The 20,491-nt window shown below is 43.9% G+C and overlaps 1 protein-coding gene across 6 annotated transcripts in view; it reads left to right on the top strand.

Annotated features, from left to right (window-relative positions):
* LOC137376022 (uncharacterized) overlaps positions 1 to 19,674 on the top strand; it is a 53,337-nt gene extending 33,663 nt beyond the window's left edge. The window contains exons 8-13 of one of the 6 annotated variants that reach the window (XR_010976123.1): positions 3,129 to 3,401; positions 4,654 to 4,992; positions 5,071 to 5,309; positions 14,117 to 14,224; positions 16,576 to 16,619; positions 17,549 to 17,588. Coding sequence is in view for 5 of the 6 variants with exons in the window: in XM_068043962.1 (XP_067900063.1) it covers positions 3,129 to 3,401; positions 4,654 to 4,992; positions 5,071 to 5,340; positions 14,117 to 14,224; positions 16,576 to 16,619; positions 17,549 to 17,620 (1,106 nt within the window). In the remaining variant the exon portion in view is untranslated. The other 5 variants (XM_068043962.1, XM_068043961.1, XM_068043965.1 and 2 more) reach the window with 5 other exon arrangements.
* The last annotated feature ends 817 nt before the right edge of the window (positions 19,675 to 20,491 follow it).

Raw genomic sequence — 20,491 nt, 5'->3', positions numbered from 1 at the left:
CAGCAGAAGCATCTGATGATTGTGCTGATTTCTCATGACGACCTTCTTTTACATCTCCCCCGGGGACAGCTGCAGAGGGGGAGGAGTTAAGACACTGCCAACCTGTTCTGTAGGAATCAGAGGGGGAAGACATCTCAGAGCCTGCACTGTCACATCTTTATAGTGCATCCTCCACCAGCGCAGATCCTCGCACCTCGGTGTCTCCTCGTTATTAGATACAGTGGCACAGGGTGAAATGCACATCACATCAGAGCAGGAGGTGACGGGGAAGGCAGATTCAGCTGTGGCCAATTCCCCTCGGAAGACGGGGCACAGGCGCAGCCCTGCTCAACAGGGCGGAGATACAGAGCCTAGTGAATCATGAGAACCAGCATGAGATGTGTGCCCACGTGTCAATTTACCTGAGGCACTGTGGAGTCATGGGATGACAATGGAGGAATCCATTCATCTCGTGTGCTCCACAATGTCTCAGTGCTTTGAGCACATGAGCTTCTCCATTGAGCGAGTGGCTAACTTCATGGAGAGCCATATGCAGCATCACTCAGAGTGGATGCAGGAACAGCGCACTGACATGCACAGAAAGCATGCCACAGTCTGTAGTATTGACCGGTCAATGGTGAAAATGGCTCAAAGAAGCATAGAGTGGATGCCAACTGTCTCCCAGCTGGTGGTCCCCGCGAGCCATCTAGGGTGCCATGAAAGGTCTGAGGTGACGACAGATAGTGATGAGAGGGCCATCCCTCATGGTTGCAACATCATCATCCATCTCCATGGCCCCTCCAATGGATGAAATATCTGTAGAGTCGCACCCTGTGACAGTGACTGGCCCTGCAGTGTTGCTGGTTCAACTGCCTTTGGAGGTGTCCCCTGGCACTTCCATGATGAGGGCGACTGCCACGGGCATCTCAGTCCCAGAAAGGCATGAGTGAGCAGTCTGTTGCTGCCTCATCCTCAGCTACAGGGGGAGCAAGTTGTAGAAGTGGTTATGAGCAGAGGCCTCTGTGTTTGTAATATCACTTTGTGGGTCTCTTGGGTGTTTTTGTTGTACATGACATCAAACTGCTGTGTGATAAATCGCTCGGCATGTTGTTGCACTGAGGCAGACTTGTGTATTTTCATTTCATCAGGGCGAAGGGCTGGAGAATGAAAAATAAGGGTGAGCAAAGCACAGGATTGTGTTGGGGAGCAGTACGTCAGATGGAGACTCTGGAGCATTGCAGTGTTTGTGTCATTGGAAAGTTGCTGATTTTTGTTCTTAACAGCTGTTTGCTCTCACTCGGATGAAGGAGAATCTCCTCTCCAAATGTCCTGCAGACTGAATATCACTCAGGTGAAACGTGTCTGGATCTGAGTGTCCCGAGCGTCCCTGCCATTCTGATAAACGTTCCACCCCCTGAGTTTACCGTGGCAGCAACCCTGCAAAGCATAGGCACCATTCTCCAGTTCTTCTTCAGCCTCCTCCTCATTTTCATCCTCCTCTTCCTCATCATCTTCCTCCTCTCAGGAGCTGTGCTGTTCTAGCCCTTCTCCCTTGTCAAGGACATGCTATGAACTGTGCAACAGGCCACCACAATGCGTGAGACCCTTGAGGGAGTGTACTGAAAGGAGCCACGTGACCGGCCAAGGCACCTGAACATCATCTTCATGAGGCCGATGACCTGCTCAGTAATAACCCTTGTGCTCAGGTGGCATCTGTTGTAGTGTCTCTCAGCCTCCAAGGCAGGATTATGCACTGGAACCATCAGCCATCTCCTCATTGGAAAAGGTTTATCTGCTAACAGCCATCCACAGATTTCCCATTGCACCATGAAGAGCTTCAGGACCTGAAATTAACAAAGGATGAAGGCTTCATGGCAGCTTCCAGGATAGCGTTCACGCACCTGTATAAAGCACTTGTTGTGGTTGCATACCAGCTGAATGTTTCGGGAATGGAATCCCTTCCTGTTGAGGAATCTCCCAGTTGGTGCATGCAAGCAATCAAAGATTCCCTGCACCTGAGGGAATTCAGTGATGGAGACAAATATCACTGCTCTTTGAGCTTGAGTGCCACTATCCATTTGGAATTCAGTGGAATCCCCTGACCTCTCGGTGTCCGTTACCTCTGTGATGCAATGATGTGCTGCTGCCTGCAAGATGCCACCAATGACTGTTGCCATTCCCTGGAAGGACCCAGTTACAAAATAATGCAAGGCCACTGTGACATTTACAGTCATGGGAAGGCTATAGTGATGGTTTCCACAAACCCTCAGAAGGCCCTGAACAAGGGTACACATGTCAGCAACAATCTAATTGGACAGGTACAGCCTTCTGCAGCACTGACACTCCTACATGTCCAGGTAGTTTCTCCTTTGGTGGTCGATGCTCTGTTGAGGGTATTGTCTTTGTTGCCTTCCTGCCCCTCCTTCCTCGCTCCTGGTGCCCAGGGGTTTGCCTCTGCTCCAGCGGATGCTGCTCCTCATTGCAAGTTGATCCAATCTCAGAATCGCTTGATCCCATTTCCTGTTATGTCCTTCCTTCTTTTCAGTTGGAATGTGTAGTCTTCAGGAACACCTCACTCATGAATCCGTGAGGCCTCTAAGCAGAAGGGACCGTCCACACCCTCTAAAGCAATCGCCTCCCACCCAATGTCCTTGTCAAGAGCGAAGTAACAGGACAGATAATTCTCCTGTCTCTATAAAACTGACTGCCTGTGAATGAGGGCCTTTTCTGAGCCTTCTCTCTTTAATGGTGCCTCTTGCTGTTGTCTCTCCATTGTGTTTGCAACTTCTCCTCCCTGTTGTGGTTTGAGACCCTGTGTGGATCCTGAGCCTACAAAGAAAATTCAAAATGGTCAACAAACAACAAACAACAAGCTCGCTAAGAGGTCTAAGTGACCAATCATCGATCTCGGGCGGATTGTCTCCTCCGGCTCTTGGTGGAGCTTTTTAAACATTGAGTGTGTTGGTTTTGTGTCGGGAAGACAGCATGCCCATACGGGGGGTGGGTTAAATGACCATCCGCCCCGTTCCCACCCTCACATTGAAATAAAATTCCCACCACTGTGTCTTTGTAAAAAAAAGAAAGTTCTGAATGCAATAGTTCAGAACACTTATTGAGAATTCTAAGCTTCATTTATCTGTTTTTTACAGTTGAGACAGATTCACAGAGGCCTGGAATAGGCAGTGACATCACCCTCAGCTGTACCATCTCCAAACTCTCAGATACAGTCAGTCTTCACTGGAAACCAAGAGACTCATCTCAGCAGAACAGGAGGAACAACACTGATGAGATCCATCTGAATAACACAGTCTATCTGATAGTCAGACAAGTTGGAGCAGAGAATCAGAATTTATATACATGGGAAGTGCATGAAAATGACTCCATTGTTCTCAGTGGAAACACAAATGTTGATGTGGATCTGGGTAAGTCCAGAGCTACCTTGCAGTATTAAATAATAACTAATATAAAACTGTTACACACAAAGTACAGTGAGCACAGAAACCACTGTGGGATTTACTGCAGAATGTGGTCCTTGTTTTTACCCTGGAACATGGGTGTAAATATAAAATGGGGACATTAAGAACTGATGTAACCAATCAGGTGAATTCAATGGATTCATTTCAATTCATGTTTGTGAATCAAAAAGAATAAAATCCATCAATTGAATAAAGGAAATGCCTTTCCAGTCGACATTGGAATAGAGAAATACAAACAAATTAAAGGCACCCAACACTGATGTTAAAAGATTAGGGTCATTCCTGAAACATTCTCTTGGGTACAGTGGTGCTGGTCACTCACTAAAATGGTCTGAGCATCTTACATTCAGGGTTAATCTCATACTGCCCAATGACTGATTATGTGATGGCACAGCCTGGGGTGTAAGAATAAGATTCCCCTGTGATCTAAACTGGATATTTGTGTCTATCGCACATGCATCTTTAGTATTTTTTGAAGACAGCCTAAAAAATCCTTGGTGAGACAAAGTCAGTTTAAGTGCTTTATTTCACAGCAAGGGAACATACAGAATAACAGTTATGATCGGATTCACTTAGTTTAATCAGTATTACCTGTATTTGTGCATAAGTTCAAAATAATGAACATGCCTCACTGTTCCAAACCAGTGGGTCAACTAATTAACCTAAACAAATTAACTCCGAATGAACCTCCGACCTGCTGGAGTTCAGAAATTAGTCAAAGCTTCCCCTTGCTCCTTTCTCTATCAAGCTAGACTGACATTGCACTCTTTGATGGACCTGCCGATGTCATAGAGTCATCGAGTCATAATAGCATAGAAGGAGACCATTCAGGCCATCAATGATTCCGTCTCTATTTGACCTCCTATTCACAATGGGACCAGATGTACCAATACAATGGGAATGAGGCATTTGTTGATAATTAATTGCTGAGACAGTTTAACAAATCTACTGTCCATGGAGAAATATCACTTTGACTGAGCCATATTTAAGGCAGATGGACTTGCAACCTGACATTTAAAGAACTATCAGCCTGGGCCAGCAGCCAGTGTATCCAGGTCCCAGCCGATTTCCCTGTCCTAATGCTGCACTCCCAGCTGACATACCAGGAGGACGCTGTTTGGTCCTGTGGAAATTTACAACATCTGTATCTCAGGAACTATAAAAATCTAACATCTTGTTTCCTGTCTGTCTATTGCAGAGTTACACAACAAAATATACACACTTTATCGGTCAGTCACGGATCACAGTGAACTCTACCTAAGTTGTGAAGTTCAATCTGATTACACTGAAACTAAATGGACCTGGTCATCACGTTATTTTCAGAATCAAAAAGAAGAAATAGCTTCTACTTACAGATCTGAGCCTATCAATATAAACAGGACCTACTTTGGGAGTCGACTGGTGCCCACCGAAACAAACTTTAATGGCAACAACTTCAATGTGCAGATTGTCCCTGTATTGTTTGAAGATTCAGGAATTTACACATGTTCTCTGGGATCATATAATTTTGTGACCATCAAACTAATCACAGTTAAAGGTAGGAGACAGAATGTTCCCATGGTTTTAAATGATCATGTTATTGTTTAAAATCTAAATGATTTTCTTGTTTCCACAGTCACAACTGAACCACCTGATGCAGTGACTGAGGGAGACACTGTTACCCTGACCTGCTCTGTCTCTGATGTCACTGAATCAATGAGACTTGTTTGGATCAGTAGTGATGGCAAAACTGTTGCAGAGAAAACATTGAAGGAACAAAAACAGGAAGAGGATGTTTTACAGCTGATTATTCAGAAAACCGATAGAGACAGAGAGAACTGGACCTGTGTTTTATTTCATCAAAACACACCCAAGGTTTTAATTCCATATTATCTGAAGTTTAACAGTAAGTCTCTCAGATTTTGCTTGTCATTTTCAAAGACAATTCTGGTCACTTAATACTCTTTAATTATGATAACTTCTTATTCTGTTGCACTCCACATTATTAAGAGTTCACAGGATAGGTCTGCATATATAAACATCAAAAAGTCAAACGAAACAGCTCGAAGCTACGGAGAGGATTGAAAATGAATAAATGCAAAAAAAAGTCTTTTAGGTCCATTATACTTCCGTAAGGAATCTTTGAAATGCTAAATTCCCCCCTTGCCCACTGTAATAAGACTAGATGCTGGTCACATTGCAGTTTTCCTTGCATCTCGTGTTGTGCTAGTGAGTAATGGTGGAAAATGTGACACATAGGCGTTGAATTTTCATGCTCCACTGAGTTTGAGAATGTAAGCGAATGGGGTTGGATAATTAAGAGGCCTCCCAGCATGCCAGTTTCCTGACCCCATTCCCAGCATCGGCATTTTGGTCAACGCGGGTTTGGGCCCTGGCAAGGCTGCCCCTATGAAGGGGACAAGCAATTCAGCTCATTAAGAGCCTTGTTGAGGGTATATACTGGAGGTGAGCTGTGATTTTCCAATCAGCTTCCAGTTTCTGATGCAACGGGGGAGTTGGGTGGTAGGGTGGGGGTGTGGGTAGTGCAGTTTAACTGTTTGGAGGGAGGCATCCAGTTTCATGCTGCGTACTGGCACTGCAGGCAGGCCTATAGGCACTGCTGGTCTGCCTGAGTGGAGGTCCAGCCTGTAGGGGGGTTCCCCTCCAGATAGCGGTGGCCTGGCTGTTTTCTGTATTTTTGGTTTAAATTTCTTTTTAAAGTGGCTTCTTGTTGAAGCACCCTCTCAGTTACCCACCTATTACTGTAGCCAGGTGCTGCTCTGAATCTGGAAGCCCACTGGTTGATCCTGCAGCTTCGAGAGGGTGCTTGCTTCCCTTAATTGAAGAGGATACCTGTTTCCATGCCAACGAAGGAGGCGCCCAGGTCAAAGTTCAGCAATCCCCCCGGGGATGGCTTCAGGACCTGGAAATGGGCTTGGATCTTTTTTCCCACCCCCAAAGTGAAAATTCAGCCCTTAATGTCACTCTGTCAATCCCAGTCATTTGGATATGACCCATACTCATCCAATATCACTTCTGGCAGGAAATCCTGGAAGTGGAAACCATTGGCTGCTGAATGATTGGTTGGGGAAAGAATAGTTAATTAGCCAATGATTGGTTGTGAAATGATTGATTGAATGGTTAGCGTACTGGCTTAGATTCATGTGAAATCAACTCAGGAAAGGAGCAGAAATAACTTGCTTCCTTTCACTCTGTGACTATACACATTTGAATATGGTTCCTCATGCTTTACTGACATGACTTCTGTCAGACAATCAGGAAAGTGATCACAATTGGGTAGAAAATGACTGGTCAGGGAATGATTGGGTGGAATGTTCGGTGTGGAATGATTGGGGGGAAATGATTGATTGGCCAGGGAATTATGGGTCTGAGAATGTTCCTCGGGGAACAATTTGCTGGGGAATTAATGGACTGGGACTAATTGGCTGGGGAATGACATCAGCCTGGAATCAACTGGAAATCACAGAATCTTTCAGCACAGAAAGAAGTAATTTTGGCCACTTAGGACTGTGCGATTCTTTAAAAAGAACTGTCCAATTAGCTTCACTTCCCTCGTCTTCCATCATCCTGCAAATATTTACTCTTCAAATATTTATCCAATTTCCTTTTGAAAGTTATGATTGAATCTGTTTCCACCGCCCTTTCAGGCAGTGCATTCCAGGTTATAATAACTCACTGCATAAAATAATTCGCTTTATCTTTGCTCTGGTTCTTTTGCTAATTATCTTAAATAAGAACATAAGAAGTAGGAGCAGGAGTAGGCCATTCAGCTCCTCAAGCCTGCCCCGCCATTCAATAAGATCATGGCTGATCTGTCCCAGTCCTCAACCTCTCTTTCTGGCCTGCTCTGCCTAACCCTCGACTCCCCGAGATTTCAAAAATCTATCTACCTCCTCCTTAAATACATTTAGTGACCTAGCCTCCACAACTCTCTGAGGCAGAGAATTCCAGAGATTCACCACCCTCTGAGAGAAAAAATTCCTTCACATCTCAGTTTTATACGTGTGCCCCCTTATTCTGTAATTATGTCCCCGAGTTTGAGATTCCCCCACGAGTGGAAACATCTTCTCAACATCTACCCTGTCGATCCCCCTTAAAATCTTATATGTTTCTATCGGATTATCTCTCATTCTTCTAAACTCCAATAAATAAAGGCCTAACCTGTTTAGTCGCTCTTGATAAGACAGTCTCTTCATCCCAGGAATCAGCCTCGTGAACCTTTTCTGAACTGCCTCCAATGCTAGTATATCCTTCTTTAAATACGGGGACCAAAACTGTACACAGTACTCCAGGTGTGGCCTCACCAACACCCTGTACAGTTGTAACAGGACTTCCCTATTTTTCAACTCTAACGCTCAAGCAATAAAGACCAAAATTCCATTCCTTCCTAATTACTTGCTGCACCTGCATGCTAACCTTTTGTGTTTCATGCACAAGAACACCCAGATCCCTCTGTACTGCAGTATTTTGTTGTCTTTCTCCATCTAAATAATAATCTGCCTTTTGATTCTACATACCAAAGTGGATTACCTCACACTTTCCCACATTATCAAAATCCTTCATCATTTTGAACACCTCTATTAAATTTCCCGTTTACCTTCTCTGCTCTGTGGAGAACAATCTCAGCTTCTCATGTCTCGCCACAAAACTGAAGTTCCTCATATCTGGCAAATCTCCCATGCCCCCACTCCAAGGTCTTAACATCATTCCCAAAGTGTGGTGCCTAATTTTCGTGAAATTTTCTTGCTTTTGTACTATGCCCTTCTACTGATTAATCCCAGCCTCATCAACTTTTTCTGTCACATTCAAAGATTTAGGTTTGTGAACTCCGAGGCCTTGCTGTTCCTGCGCCCATTAAAATTATTCCATTTTGTTGAAATTGCCTCTCCTCCTTCTTCCCACCAAATCACTTCTCATTTCTCTGCATTAAATTTCATACTACATGTGTCTGCTGTTATGACCAGGTGAGGAAGGGGTCTCAAGCGCCCCTCTGGCCCCTTTTCTGTTTTGGCTGTAACAGGGTTTAACTTTAAAAAAAACAGTGTCTTTAGCTTCACCTCAGTGAGTCCTTGCTCATGCTGTCTAATTGTAATTGTAAAGGAACCAATCAGACAGGCTTTCTCAGGTTTAAACAAGAAAGCTGTAAGTTTATTAACCTTAACACTCCAACACAGTTAAAATTACTAAAAATACGCAACGCAACCACGCGAGCATGCAAACGCGATAAACACACACACAAATAGATACAGAGGAGGAGAAAGAATTAAAGGGGACGGGTTTGGAGTAGTAAATGGAATTCAGTTATTGGTTGTAGTTTTGCTGTTAAGTCTTTGATTGCAGTTAAGTCTTGCAGTTCTCATTGGGGCCCAATGCAGACTGTCAACTTGTTTCGTTGGTATCAGAAGGCTGCATGGGTCTTCTCTCTTGAGGCTTGCGTTGCTTCCATGGGTCCCTGGAACTTTGCTGGAGAGAGAAACAGAGAGAGAGACTTTGCTTCTCTTTGGTCTTCATAATTTCAGTCTCCCTGAACTTTTCTGTGAGGCACAATTCAATCAATTGCCAGGTTGGCCAGCAAGTTAGTCATGTGACCAGCTTTGTTTGCAAAGGCATCGTCTGTGAGGGTTGTTGATTCTTCAAAGCTTACTAGACACACTCGGTGGGGGTGTGGAGGGTGATTGTCTGTGGAGTGCTGGCTCTTACACAACCAATGGCTCTCAATGCCTGTTGATCATCATTATTGACAAAACCCATCTGACTAATTGAATCAGGGAGCACTCCCATTGTCTCTCAGAATGCAAATGTGCAGCCATGTTTTCAGCCATTCAGCTCTGTGTTTTATTTTAAACAAGTTATGTTCAGTGTCCAGTAAAAGTTGAAAAAGTGTTCCATATGACAAAATTAGTATGTTTCCATTTGGCATGTGTGGTTTCTGTCACACTGCTCATTTCATCAGTCTATGTCCTCCTCAAGTTTGTTACCATCCTTCTTACTGTTTGCTACATTTCAGAGTTTTGTGTCATTTAGCATCTTTGAAATTACACCCTTTCTACCCAAGTCCAGATCAATAACTTATATCAAAAAGCACAGTGATCCTAATACTGACCCCTTGGGGGACATCACCTGAAGCAGTCAGAATTACTTGCTTGCAATTTACTTGAGTAAATGGAACTTTATAGCTCTGGAAGCTATAATTCCAGGTTTCTTGTTTTGAAGTAAACCTGTTTCTGAATTTCGGCCAGCAATACAGTCGGGGATCTGGGTGTACAGGACTCCGACACTGAGTTCCATGCAATTTACATTGGTCAACTAACTTGAAGGCCAGCCATCTGAAAAGCCACAGAGGAAATTCAGATGTAGTACTATTCAGGTGCAAAACAGAAGAAAGGATTTGCATCCATCATTCCTGTGTGTAGTGCCCATTTTCAGCCACTATTTCAGTCAGTCGCATACCCAAGGACCTTCTGTATGGTGAGGTAGCAGGGGCCAGATGACCAGTGGAGCACCCAAAGCTCCGCCTCATGGATGGCTGTTAATATGACATGAAGTTCCTAAGTGTTGACTATCACACCTGGGAGTCACTAACTGGTGAAAGAGGGAAATGGCGACACATTCTGTGGACTAGTGTGCACTACCATGATGACCAATTATTACAGCAGCTTGGCAACAGGCGCCAACATTGAAAACAACAGCTCACAATGACACTTGGCAGCCTCATGTGCAGCATTTGTGGCAGAACATGCCTCTCAAGGATTGGCCTTCACATCATCAGAGCCAGCGAAGGTGCACCAAGAGAAGACACCCCACCTAAATGGATTGTTTGCTGCCTGTCCATCATCTTTCATCGAGGGAAGGATGCCAATCAGAACGGTTCCAGCACAGAAGGAGGCCATTTGGCCTGTCGAGTCTATGGTGACTCTCTGCAAGAGCAATTCAGCTAATCCCACACACCCTTTTCCTTGTAACCCTGAAAATTTCTAAACTTCATTGCTTATCCAATTCCCTTTTGAAACCATGATTGAATCTGCCTTCACCACCATCTCAGGCAGTGCATTCCAGATCCTAACCACTCACCATGTAAAGAAAATGATTTCTCATGTGGCCTCTGGTTCTTTTGCCAATGACCTTGAATTGGTGTCCTCTGGGTCTCCACTCCTCTGCCAAAGAGGACAGTTTCTCTCAATCTACTCTGTCTAGACCCCACATGAATTTGATCACCTCTATCAAATCTCCTCTCAAACTTCTCTTCTCTAAGGAGAACAGCCCCAGTTTCTCCAATCTATGCTTGTAATTGAAGTCTGTAAACTCTGGAACCATTCTCCTAAATCTTTTCTCTTGCCCCATCTGAAGCCTTCACATTCTTTTTAAAGTGTGGTGCCAAGAATTAGACACAATACTCCATTTGAAGCCAAACCAATGTTTTATAAAGGTTCATCATTACTTTCTTGCTTTTGTACTCTATGCCTCGATTTATAAAGCCCAGGATCCCACCGTTGAAGGTGGCAGGGCAGGTTGAAAAACAGTTAATAAGACATACAGCATCCTGGGTTTTATAAATAGAGTCATAGATCCGTCTCCTTCTTAGGCCGTCCTTCAGGACCGAGGATGACTTGCTTCCACTCCGGTTCCATGCGCTCTGACATGGCTAATGGGTCCGATGGGTGAACTGCAGACTCTACCACATGTGGGGCATGTGGTGTTTGAAGAGTTGGAGAAGCGAGTTACTTGGGGGACTGTATGCTCCTTCCACTGCCTGGACTTGGCCTCTGTGTGCTCATGTCGAAATCTCACGAGGTGCTCAGTACCTTTCCGAATAAACCGTCTCCACTTAGTGCAATTAGAGTCATAGAGAGATACAGCTCTAAAACAGGCCCTTCGGCCCACCGAGTCTGTGTCAACCAACAACCACCCATTTATACTACATTAATCCTACATTCCCTACCACATCCCCACAATTCTCCTACCACCTACCTACACTAGGGGCAATTTACCTCTCAACCTGGAAGTCTTTGACTGTGGGAGGAAACCGGAGCACCCGGCAGAAACCCACGCGGTCACAGGGAGAATTTGCAAACTCTACACAGGCAGTACCCAGAACTGAACCCGGGTTGCTGGAGCTGTGAGGCTGCGGTGCTAACCACTGCGCCACTGTGCCATCCAGTTGAGGGGCAGGGACACCTGTGATTTGGTGGGTATGTTGGATTTCTTCAGGAATGCTTTGAGAACGTCCCTAAAGTGTTTCCACTGTTCTCCTGGGAGTCTTTTGCTGCGGCAAAGCTCAGAGTCGAACAGTTGCTTTGGGAACCTGGTGTTAGACATGTGAGTGACGTGACCCGCCCAGCGAAGCAGGTTTTGGGTGATGAGCACCTCGATGCTGGGAATGTTGTCTTGGGAGAGGGTACTGACATTAGACCGCCTCTCCTACCAACGCATGTGAAGGATCTTGTGGAGACAGCGTTGATGAGATTTCTCCAGTGCCTGGAGATAGCTGCTATAGATTGTATCAGAAACATATAGGAGCACAGGGATCGCTGCTACCCAATATGTCACGACCTTCGTCCTGGGTTTGAGGTCTCAAATACTTTCTTCCTCAGTCAGCCAATAGCAGAGCTGGCACACTAAAGGTGCTGGTGGACTTCCTCATCTATGTCTGCCTTCGTTGAGGGGAGACTCTGGAGAAATTGGTCCACATTTACTGGGTTTCACTGTGGATCCTAGTTGGTGGGGGATGATGCTGTACTGTGGGAGTGGGTTGGAAGAGGACCTCAGTCTTCTGGATGTTTAAAGTACGACCCATCCTCTCGTATGCTTCAGTGAAGGAGTCAATGATGACTTGCAGCTCAGTCTCTGAGTGAGCACATACACAAACATCGTCCGCATACTGAAGCTCAATGACTGAGCTTAGTGTGAGCTTTGATTTTGGAGTGGAGGTGACGGAGGTTGAATAATTTCCTGTCCATCCTGTAAGTTATCACTGCTCCTGTGGCGGGCTTGCTGGAGGTGAGGTGCAAAATTGCAGTGAGGAAGATGGAGAAGAATGTTGATGCGATGACACAATCTTGGTCAACACCAGCACAAAAGCAAGGAAGTTATGGTGAACATTTATAAATCACTGGTTCAGCTGCAAATGGAGTATTGTGTCCAATTCTGGGCACCACACTGTAAGAAGCATGTGAAGGCCTTGGAGAGGGTGCAGGACAGGTTTATAGGAATAGTTCCAGGGATGAGAAACTTCAGTTATTTGGATAGATTGGCAAAGATGGGACTGTTCTCCTTAGAGAAGAGAAGGTTGAGAGTAGATTTGACAGAGGTATTCAAAATTATGAGTGGTCTGGACAGAGTAAATAGGGAGAAACTGAAATCCAAATACACATTGCTTCCCCCTTATCCATCCCACTAGTTACATCCTCAAGTGATGTTGCTTCTTCTTCAGAGGTCAGCTGTTGCTCTGGCCCTTCCTCATGAGGCTGCATTGACTGACCAGGTGGTAATTCTTGATAATCTCAAAGCACAAAAGCAGAAGGGGAGGGGAGGGTTGGGAGGAAAGCAGGAGGTTCACAGTTTGCAATTTCCATTTCATAGCAGGAGTCAGCGGAAAAGGTGCATAAGGCAGCATCATCATCATCATCAATGGCCTTGGCAGCGCTGAGTGTCACTGGCTTCATGGCATTGGTCCCAATAATTCTGTGCTGGTCATCTGCCAGTCCTGTGAGTCTCCTACCTGTTGTTGGTGACCTTCTCCTACAAAAGAGAGGGTAGAATGTCAGTGACTGTGTGTCACTGTGTTTGGGTGAGCTGCCTGCTATAGCTGAATAGCTGTAGGTTTGTGGAGGCTTGTACAGGTGTGTATGTGGCTGGCATGATTGGAAGACATGTGTGGGTGAGGTTAGTGTAAGGATGAGAGCGGTGCGTTCTCAGTGTCAGGGCGTGTTGCTGCAGGAGTATTGGGGGTGGGGTGTGTTGATCACCGTGAGATGTGGATTGTGTTGTGGGTAGTGTGGTGGGTGTGAACTCAGACGTGCAGATGCATTCACGCACCTTAACTATCCAAATGAGGTTATTAAACTTCTTTCGTCACTGTTGCCATGTCCTGGGCGTCACACTCTGGGCATTAACTGCCATTGTCACATAATCCCATTCCCTACCGAAGGTCAATTGTGAAAGCTGCCTGCCTCTCAGTGGAAACACAGCTTCCTTCCTGGCCTTCACCTTTCTAACCAGTGCATCCAGAGTGGCGTCACTAAAGCAAGGAGCCCCTTCTTTGATGTCGTGCACCATTTTCCTTCTCTCTGAGTGCTTCAGAGTAGTTATCCAGGAGCCTGCAGTGCATTTCTGCGACTTCCCTTTTATAGGGACTGCGCTTTTAAAAAAGGAAGGCTGCCTGGAGCATGTGGTTTCTTCAGAATGCTACTCGTCTCCCTGCGGTGCGTAGATGGTCCAGGCAGTGCAACGGAGACCAGTTCAGCACGGGAGCTGCTCATGGCTTTGCTACAGTCAGGGAAATTGGGGGATTTAGTGCACAAATTTTACATGCTGCCCACCTCGTTTCCAACAACTGCAGCAGGTTATGCATCATGGCCCCTCTGCCCGCAACTCAGAGCGAACCAATTTCTAGCCCTTAATCTATTAACTAAATGTGAAATCTGTGCTTATTCTTCTGACAGGTCGTTCCACTTTCAAACATACCAATGTTGCTATTTTTAGAAGTCTGGCTCTTCTCCTCATCATTATCCTGGCACTGGTACTGAGTCTAAGAAAGTGCAAGGTTGCAGGTAAGATATGTAAATTGCTGCGTTCAATTTCAAGTCTGATACATGTAATAAAATGTGAATGTGGCACATGATTCCCAAATCTGACCGAAGAAGGATCACTGACCTGAAACGTTAACTCTGCTTCTCTTTCCACAGAATCTGCCAGACCTGCTGAGTGGTTCCAGCATTTCTTGTTTTTATATTATATGGAGATATTTGGACTGGCGGCCAAAAGCTTAATATAAATTTTAAACTCTAAATTTTAGGCTATGCCCCGAGTCTGAGACTCCCCAACCACAGCGAATAGTTTCTCTCTATCCAATCAATTCCCATTAAAATCTTTAAAACTACACTCAAATTATCAAATCACCCCTTAACCTTCTAAATTCCAAGGAATACAACACTAGTCTGTGTGATCACTCCTTGTAATTTAACCCTTGAAGTCCAGGCATCATTCTACACTGCATTCCTTATAAGGAAAGCTGAACACGTGTTAATGGGCGATTTCTGTCTGAATAGGTTCAGGGAATCAAAGACAGAAACCTCTGCAACGAGGGGAAAATACAGAAGAGGCACCTCAGCTTTATTCAAATATTAATGAAATCCACACTTTGTGGTTAACTGTTCTCTGAAGTGTATAATTGCTTCAAGAAGAATATCCATTGCCTTCTTAGGGTAACCAGAGATGGTAATAAATGTGACTGAACCAGGATCATCCACATCCTCAGAACAAATGTAAAAAACATTGTAGGATGATTTAGGGCCCTTATGACAAGTGCATTCTCCTGCACAGACAATAAATCTTGGTGACATTGCATTTTTATTAATGGAATTGGTAGTATCTTTCCAATTGGAACTTTTTTTCTGGAAAAAATGTGACGTGAAAGATGAGCATTTATTGTGACAATTTTTGAACTTAATGTTGAAGTTATTAGCAATATGGAACCACAATAAAAGGAAAACTTCTGACATTCTTAAATCATATCACATCAAATATTGCACATGTAATGTCGAAGGAAACATGTTTCAGCCTTCAGACTGCCAGCTTGGCTCAGGCTTACCTCTGCTTGCTGCAGAGGGAATGTTGCATTTATGGACATTAATTCCCTGGAACAGTTGACGAAACGATCAATGTGTTTCAGTTGCTTTGGGAGAACCTGAGGAGGTGAAAAACACTATGAAAATTCTTCTCGAATTGATATAAATAAAGCTAATTTTTCAACAGTAGCCAGGAAATACGTATTCGCCGGGTTTTCGCAGTCCAAAATAAGTTGGTTAGCTCAGTTGGCTAGATGGCTATAGCGTGATGCAGAAAGAAAAAACAACAGTGTGGGTTAAATCCCTGTACTGGCTGTGGTAGTTCATGGAGGCCTACCTCCTCACCATGCCCCATGCTTGAGGAGTGGTGACCCTCTACCTGTACATTGCCATCTGTCTCTCTCTAATGAGGAGAAATGCCTATGGTCCTTTGGGGACTATGGCTTGAGCAGCATTTGGTAAAAAAGGATGGTGATCTGTGACATAGGACCTCCATTCCTTTAAAATTGTTTCCAAGCTTCAATGAAAATAAGACTGAAGAAGCAGTTCCTGCTTGGTCCAACCTCACTTTCCTGTATTTTCATCTGAAGAGCACCCACTTCCAAAAGCACCTGAGTGAGCTAGTAGTGGGTCCTGTCATCTCTCAACAATCATGGAATCCTGAGCTAAGCCTCTGACTGCTGGTCAACAGCCAGAAAGCCTCAAGACCTGTGGCCCTTCCCATTGTTGCCAGTCCTCTCAACCCTGTGATGTGATTGATACTCTGCTTGTTTCCCAGAGTCCTGCAACAATCGTTCACTCAAACCGTGCTAATGGCCTGGCCAAACGTATTAAGACACTCTGAAGCCTGGATAGGCGGATTCCACTTTGACACGGCTTCACCTGGAAGGACCAGGAGAGTCAAGCCCAACATGTAATATAGGATAAAGAGTAAATAAATATGATAAAATGTCAGTGAGATAAGGCAGGAAATTGGGTTAGAATGATAGCTGCAGATGACCAACTCACCCCAGCCGAGCTGCAATGGATGAAATGGCCTCTTGCTGTTTATAATTTCTTTGCTTTCTGACACTGTAGTGACAATGACAGTCTCACACTCTCAGAGTATTACAGGGAGCTTAGTTCATTTATGACCAGCCCTATGGTTCACTGTAAATGCAGTGCTTCGTTTGGATCTGAGTCTTACAGAGGACAACTTGGTTCACTGACTTGCCAAGTCTTGCCGATCCATTCTCTGTTTGAAATGCAGTAAGCTGAGGACATTTACATGTCACTTTTTGTCAGTCTGATCTATCAATATTATCTTTTAATTGTAATATTTGCAATTATTACAGGGCATAGACATGGTATTCAACGCAATAAACAATCTTCAGATACTGTAAGTACATCAATTCCAGCTGATGAAATCACACGCCATACAATATTAATATCTGCAACAAATTTGTAAAGTTGTTTTTTTTTACTCGTTCATGACTTGTGAGCATCACTGGCAAGGCCCATATATATTGCCCATTCATAATTGCCCTTGAGAAGGTAGTGGTGAGCTTCCTCTTGAACAGCTGCAGTCCATGTGGTGTAGATACACGCACAGTGCTGTTAGGAAGGGAGTTCCAGGATTTTGACCCAGTGACCGTGAAGGAACTGCAATATAGTTCCAAGTCAGGATGATGTGTGACTTGGAGGAAACTTGCAGGTGGTGGTGTTCCCATGCATCTGTTGCCCTTGTACTTCTAGGTGATAGAGGTCACAGGTTTGGAAGGTGTGGTCGAAGGAGGCTTGGCGAGTTGCTGCAGTGCATCTTCTAGATAGTACACACTGCTGCCACTGTGCGCCAGAGGTGGAGGGAATGAATGTTTAAGATGGTGGATGGGGTGCCAAACAAACAGGCTGCTTTGTCTTGGATTCTGTTGAGCTTCTTGAGTGTTGTTTAAGCTGTACTCATCCAGGCAAGTGGAGAGTATTCCAGCACACTGTTGACTTGTGCCTGGTAGATAGATGGTCGACAGGATTTTGGGACTCAGCAGGTGAGTTACTCACTGCAGAATTCCCAACTTCTGACCTGCTCTTGTAGCCACAGTATTAATATGACTGGTCCAGATAATGCCATTGAAAGATAAGGGGACCTGGTTAGATTCTCTTTTTTGGTGATGGTCATTGCCTAGCACTTGTGTTGCCCAAATGTTACTTGCCACTTTTTAGCCCAAGCCTGAATGTTGTCCAGATCATGCTGCATGATCTGATGTATTTGATGTAAAGAGATGCATTAATAGTTCACATTATTATAAATGGTTAATTTCTCTCTTGTAGAACCCGGCTCATTCAAAGGAAGATGATTCATCTGTCATCTCTGCACAAATTGCACAAGTAAATCAGAAATAATCTGAACCGGAGATGCAGGAAGAGCTTGGAGTTAGATATGTGGAAAATAATATTTTTGGTACTGATATTTTTATCTGAGAACAGAAATGGACCTTCCTTCCTATGTAATTTCTCTGATTTAACACAATCATTGCAATACTTATTATTCATGAGTTATGTTCATGTTTGAAAAAAACTTACAACAGAAGTGGTTCTCAATGAACTTTCAACAATCCTTTCACAGCTTCTGTACATCTATGTTAAACAGCAACTTCTTTATGAAAAATAAATAATGTTTCACATAAGTTTGCTGCCCACTCAATTAAGATCTCAGACGTGTAATGTCCAACAATGATGATTCAATTATGCAATGTAGCACTTTTGTTGGCTCCTGATGGGAGCTAAAGGGTAGGTGTAGCGTTTAGAAGGATTCACAGACTCGACAAAGCCTGACAGGGACCGCGAAGTGCAAACTCCTTCTGTGCCCCAGTAGCACTCGTCATCCCCTTGTTCAGAAGGAGCCTGCAACAAAGAGGCTCAAGTCGAGGGCCAGCATCTTACATACTATCCAGCCCCTAGATTGTAACCCCTACAGCTACCACCTTGCTGATTAGTCAACACATCTACAGACAAAGGCACACGAGTTGTCCAATGACCCAGAGGAATCCATCCCCTCAGGAGTCGACGAAAGCCTAATTGGCTGTGTGTCAATTGCATTAGAACTGGTGTCAGCTACTGCAAAACACTTATGCTCAAGTGGGGTTGCAGCCAAACAAATTCATCAATGGTGACTGTGGAGAGGCATCCCAAAAATGAAACTTCTCCTAGAATGCCCTCTACTACCCAGAGCCATGCAGCCCTGAAGGGCTTCAACTCCAAGTTATTATGCGGAAAAACCACAGTGCCCATGACTTTTCCATCCTTCATTGTCTCATTTCCTCCCAGAAAATGGGATTATGGAGGTTGGATGCATCATAATCCCATGAATATGATGTGAAACTCTTGCTAATTAACAAGCCTTAAAGAGCTTACCATGTGTTACCTGGATTGAAAATCTTGGAGGCTCTTACACATAATGGAAGCACAGGGGGCGGGATTTCTGATAGTCAGTATTGCCCAGCGATGTCCCTGTCTCAAAGGCCTGTGCTATTTGCAGCTCATGTGCATCCACCCGAGAGGGTGGCTGGAAGAATTGGAGGGGCACCTTACCACTCTCTCAGGGTGCTAGCCCCTATAGCCAAGGATTTCTTTTCTCAAAATAATCCTCAGATTTCTCCATTTTTAAATGTAAGGAAAAAATTACTGTCCATTGTCACACTAGATTCTAACATGTAGGAAATGTACCAAAAATAGGGTAAAAAAAGTTAAACCTTGTGTCTGTAAACCCGTACTCTCCTAAACTTTCATAACCTTTTTGATTTTTTTTCTTCAAGATGAGTAATAATTTTGGGTACACTTTGCAGCATGAAGTAAAAATGAAAGACTTAAAGACTTACATTTATTTAGCACCATTCACAACCACCGAACATCTCAAAACACTTTACAGCTAATGAAGTAATTTGGAAGTGTAGTCATTGTGTAATGTAGGAAATGTGGCAGCCAATTTGCACACAGCAAGCTCCCACAAACAGCAATGTGATAATGACCAGATAATCTGTTTTTGTGCTGGTGATTGAGGGATAAATATTTGCCAGGACACCGGCAATATCTCCCCTGCTTTGCTTTGACATACACAGTAGAATCTTTTACATCCACTTGTGAGGGCAGACTGGACCTCGGTTTTACATCTCATCCAAAAGATAGCATCTCCAACAGTGCAGCAGTGGAGTGTCAGCCTCGAGTTTTGAGCTTAAGTCCTGGAGTGGGACTTGAACCCAAAGATTTACAGAAGAGAGTGCTATCGATTAAGCCACAGCTCATACATTTTGAAGGTGAAAAAATACTTGCAAGAATTGGGGAAAAAGCAAGGGAATGGGACTAACTGGATTGCTCTTCAAAGGAGCTGGTGCAGACTCGATGGGTCAAATGGCCTCCTTCTGTGCTGTACTATTCTATGATTCTATGTGCAATTCTGTAAAAACTTTTTCCTCAATATAAAATAAAATTCGAGAAAAAATAGTAAGAAAATTATAGATCCTGATTCCCAACAATGAATAAATATATTTAGGAATGCATTTGCATCATTACTAGCCACTGATACTATATTGCTAAACTCATTTTAACCTTTAGGTTGCTAAGAATGAATGTGAATACACAATGGAAAATAAGATTAGGCTAATAAAATAAATTTTAACCTCAGATTTTACAATTTGAATATACATAAGAAACAATTAAGAAAGAAAATACTTGAAGAAAAATGTTAAATGGCTATTTCACAGTCAAGGAAATAATAATGTTTGTTCCAAGCATAATTAGAAAATCCTTGTTTTAATAGGTTCTAGCTGAATCACATTGAACCTTATACCATATCAGCCCCATTCAGCAGCAAGTGACTTGCTCCTGATTTCCACAAGTACAAGTTCTCATATATCGCAAACTCATTCAGGGTGGTTTTGGAGTTGTAGGCCTTTCTGATTGTATGTCAGCTTTTTTTAAAGCTGTTGGTCAACTTTTTGTCAGTTACCATGTATGTGACTTCAACATCTTGAGGATGTGGGTAAGAGGTAAAATGAGTCAGTCTCTGACCTGCCATTGGAGTCACAGAGTTCTACAGCACAGAAACATGCCCTTCGGCCCATTGTGACCATTCCGGCCATCAAGTACCTATCTATTCTAATCCCATTTTCCAGCACTTGGCCCATGACCTTGTATGCTATGGCATTTCAAGTGCTGATCTAAATACTTCTTAAATGTTGTGAGGCTTCTTGCCTCTACCACCCCTTTAGGCAGTGT

This window comes from Heterodontus francisci, chromosome 12 (assembly GCF_036365525.1).
Source record: "Heterodontus francisci isolate sHetFra1 chromosome 12, sHetFra1.hap1, whole genome shotgun sequence".
Lineage (NCBI taxonomy): Eukaryota > Metazoa > Chordata > Chondrichthyes > Heterodontiformes > Heterodontidae > Heterodontus > Heterodontus francisci.
This window is presented reverse-complemented; position numbering and strand designations above follow the sequence as displayed.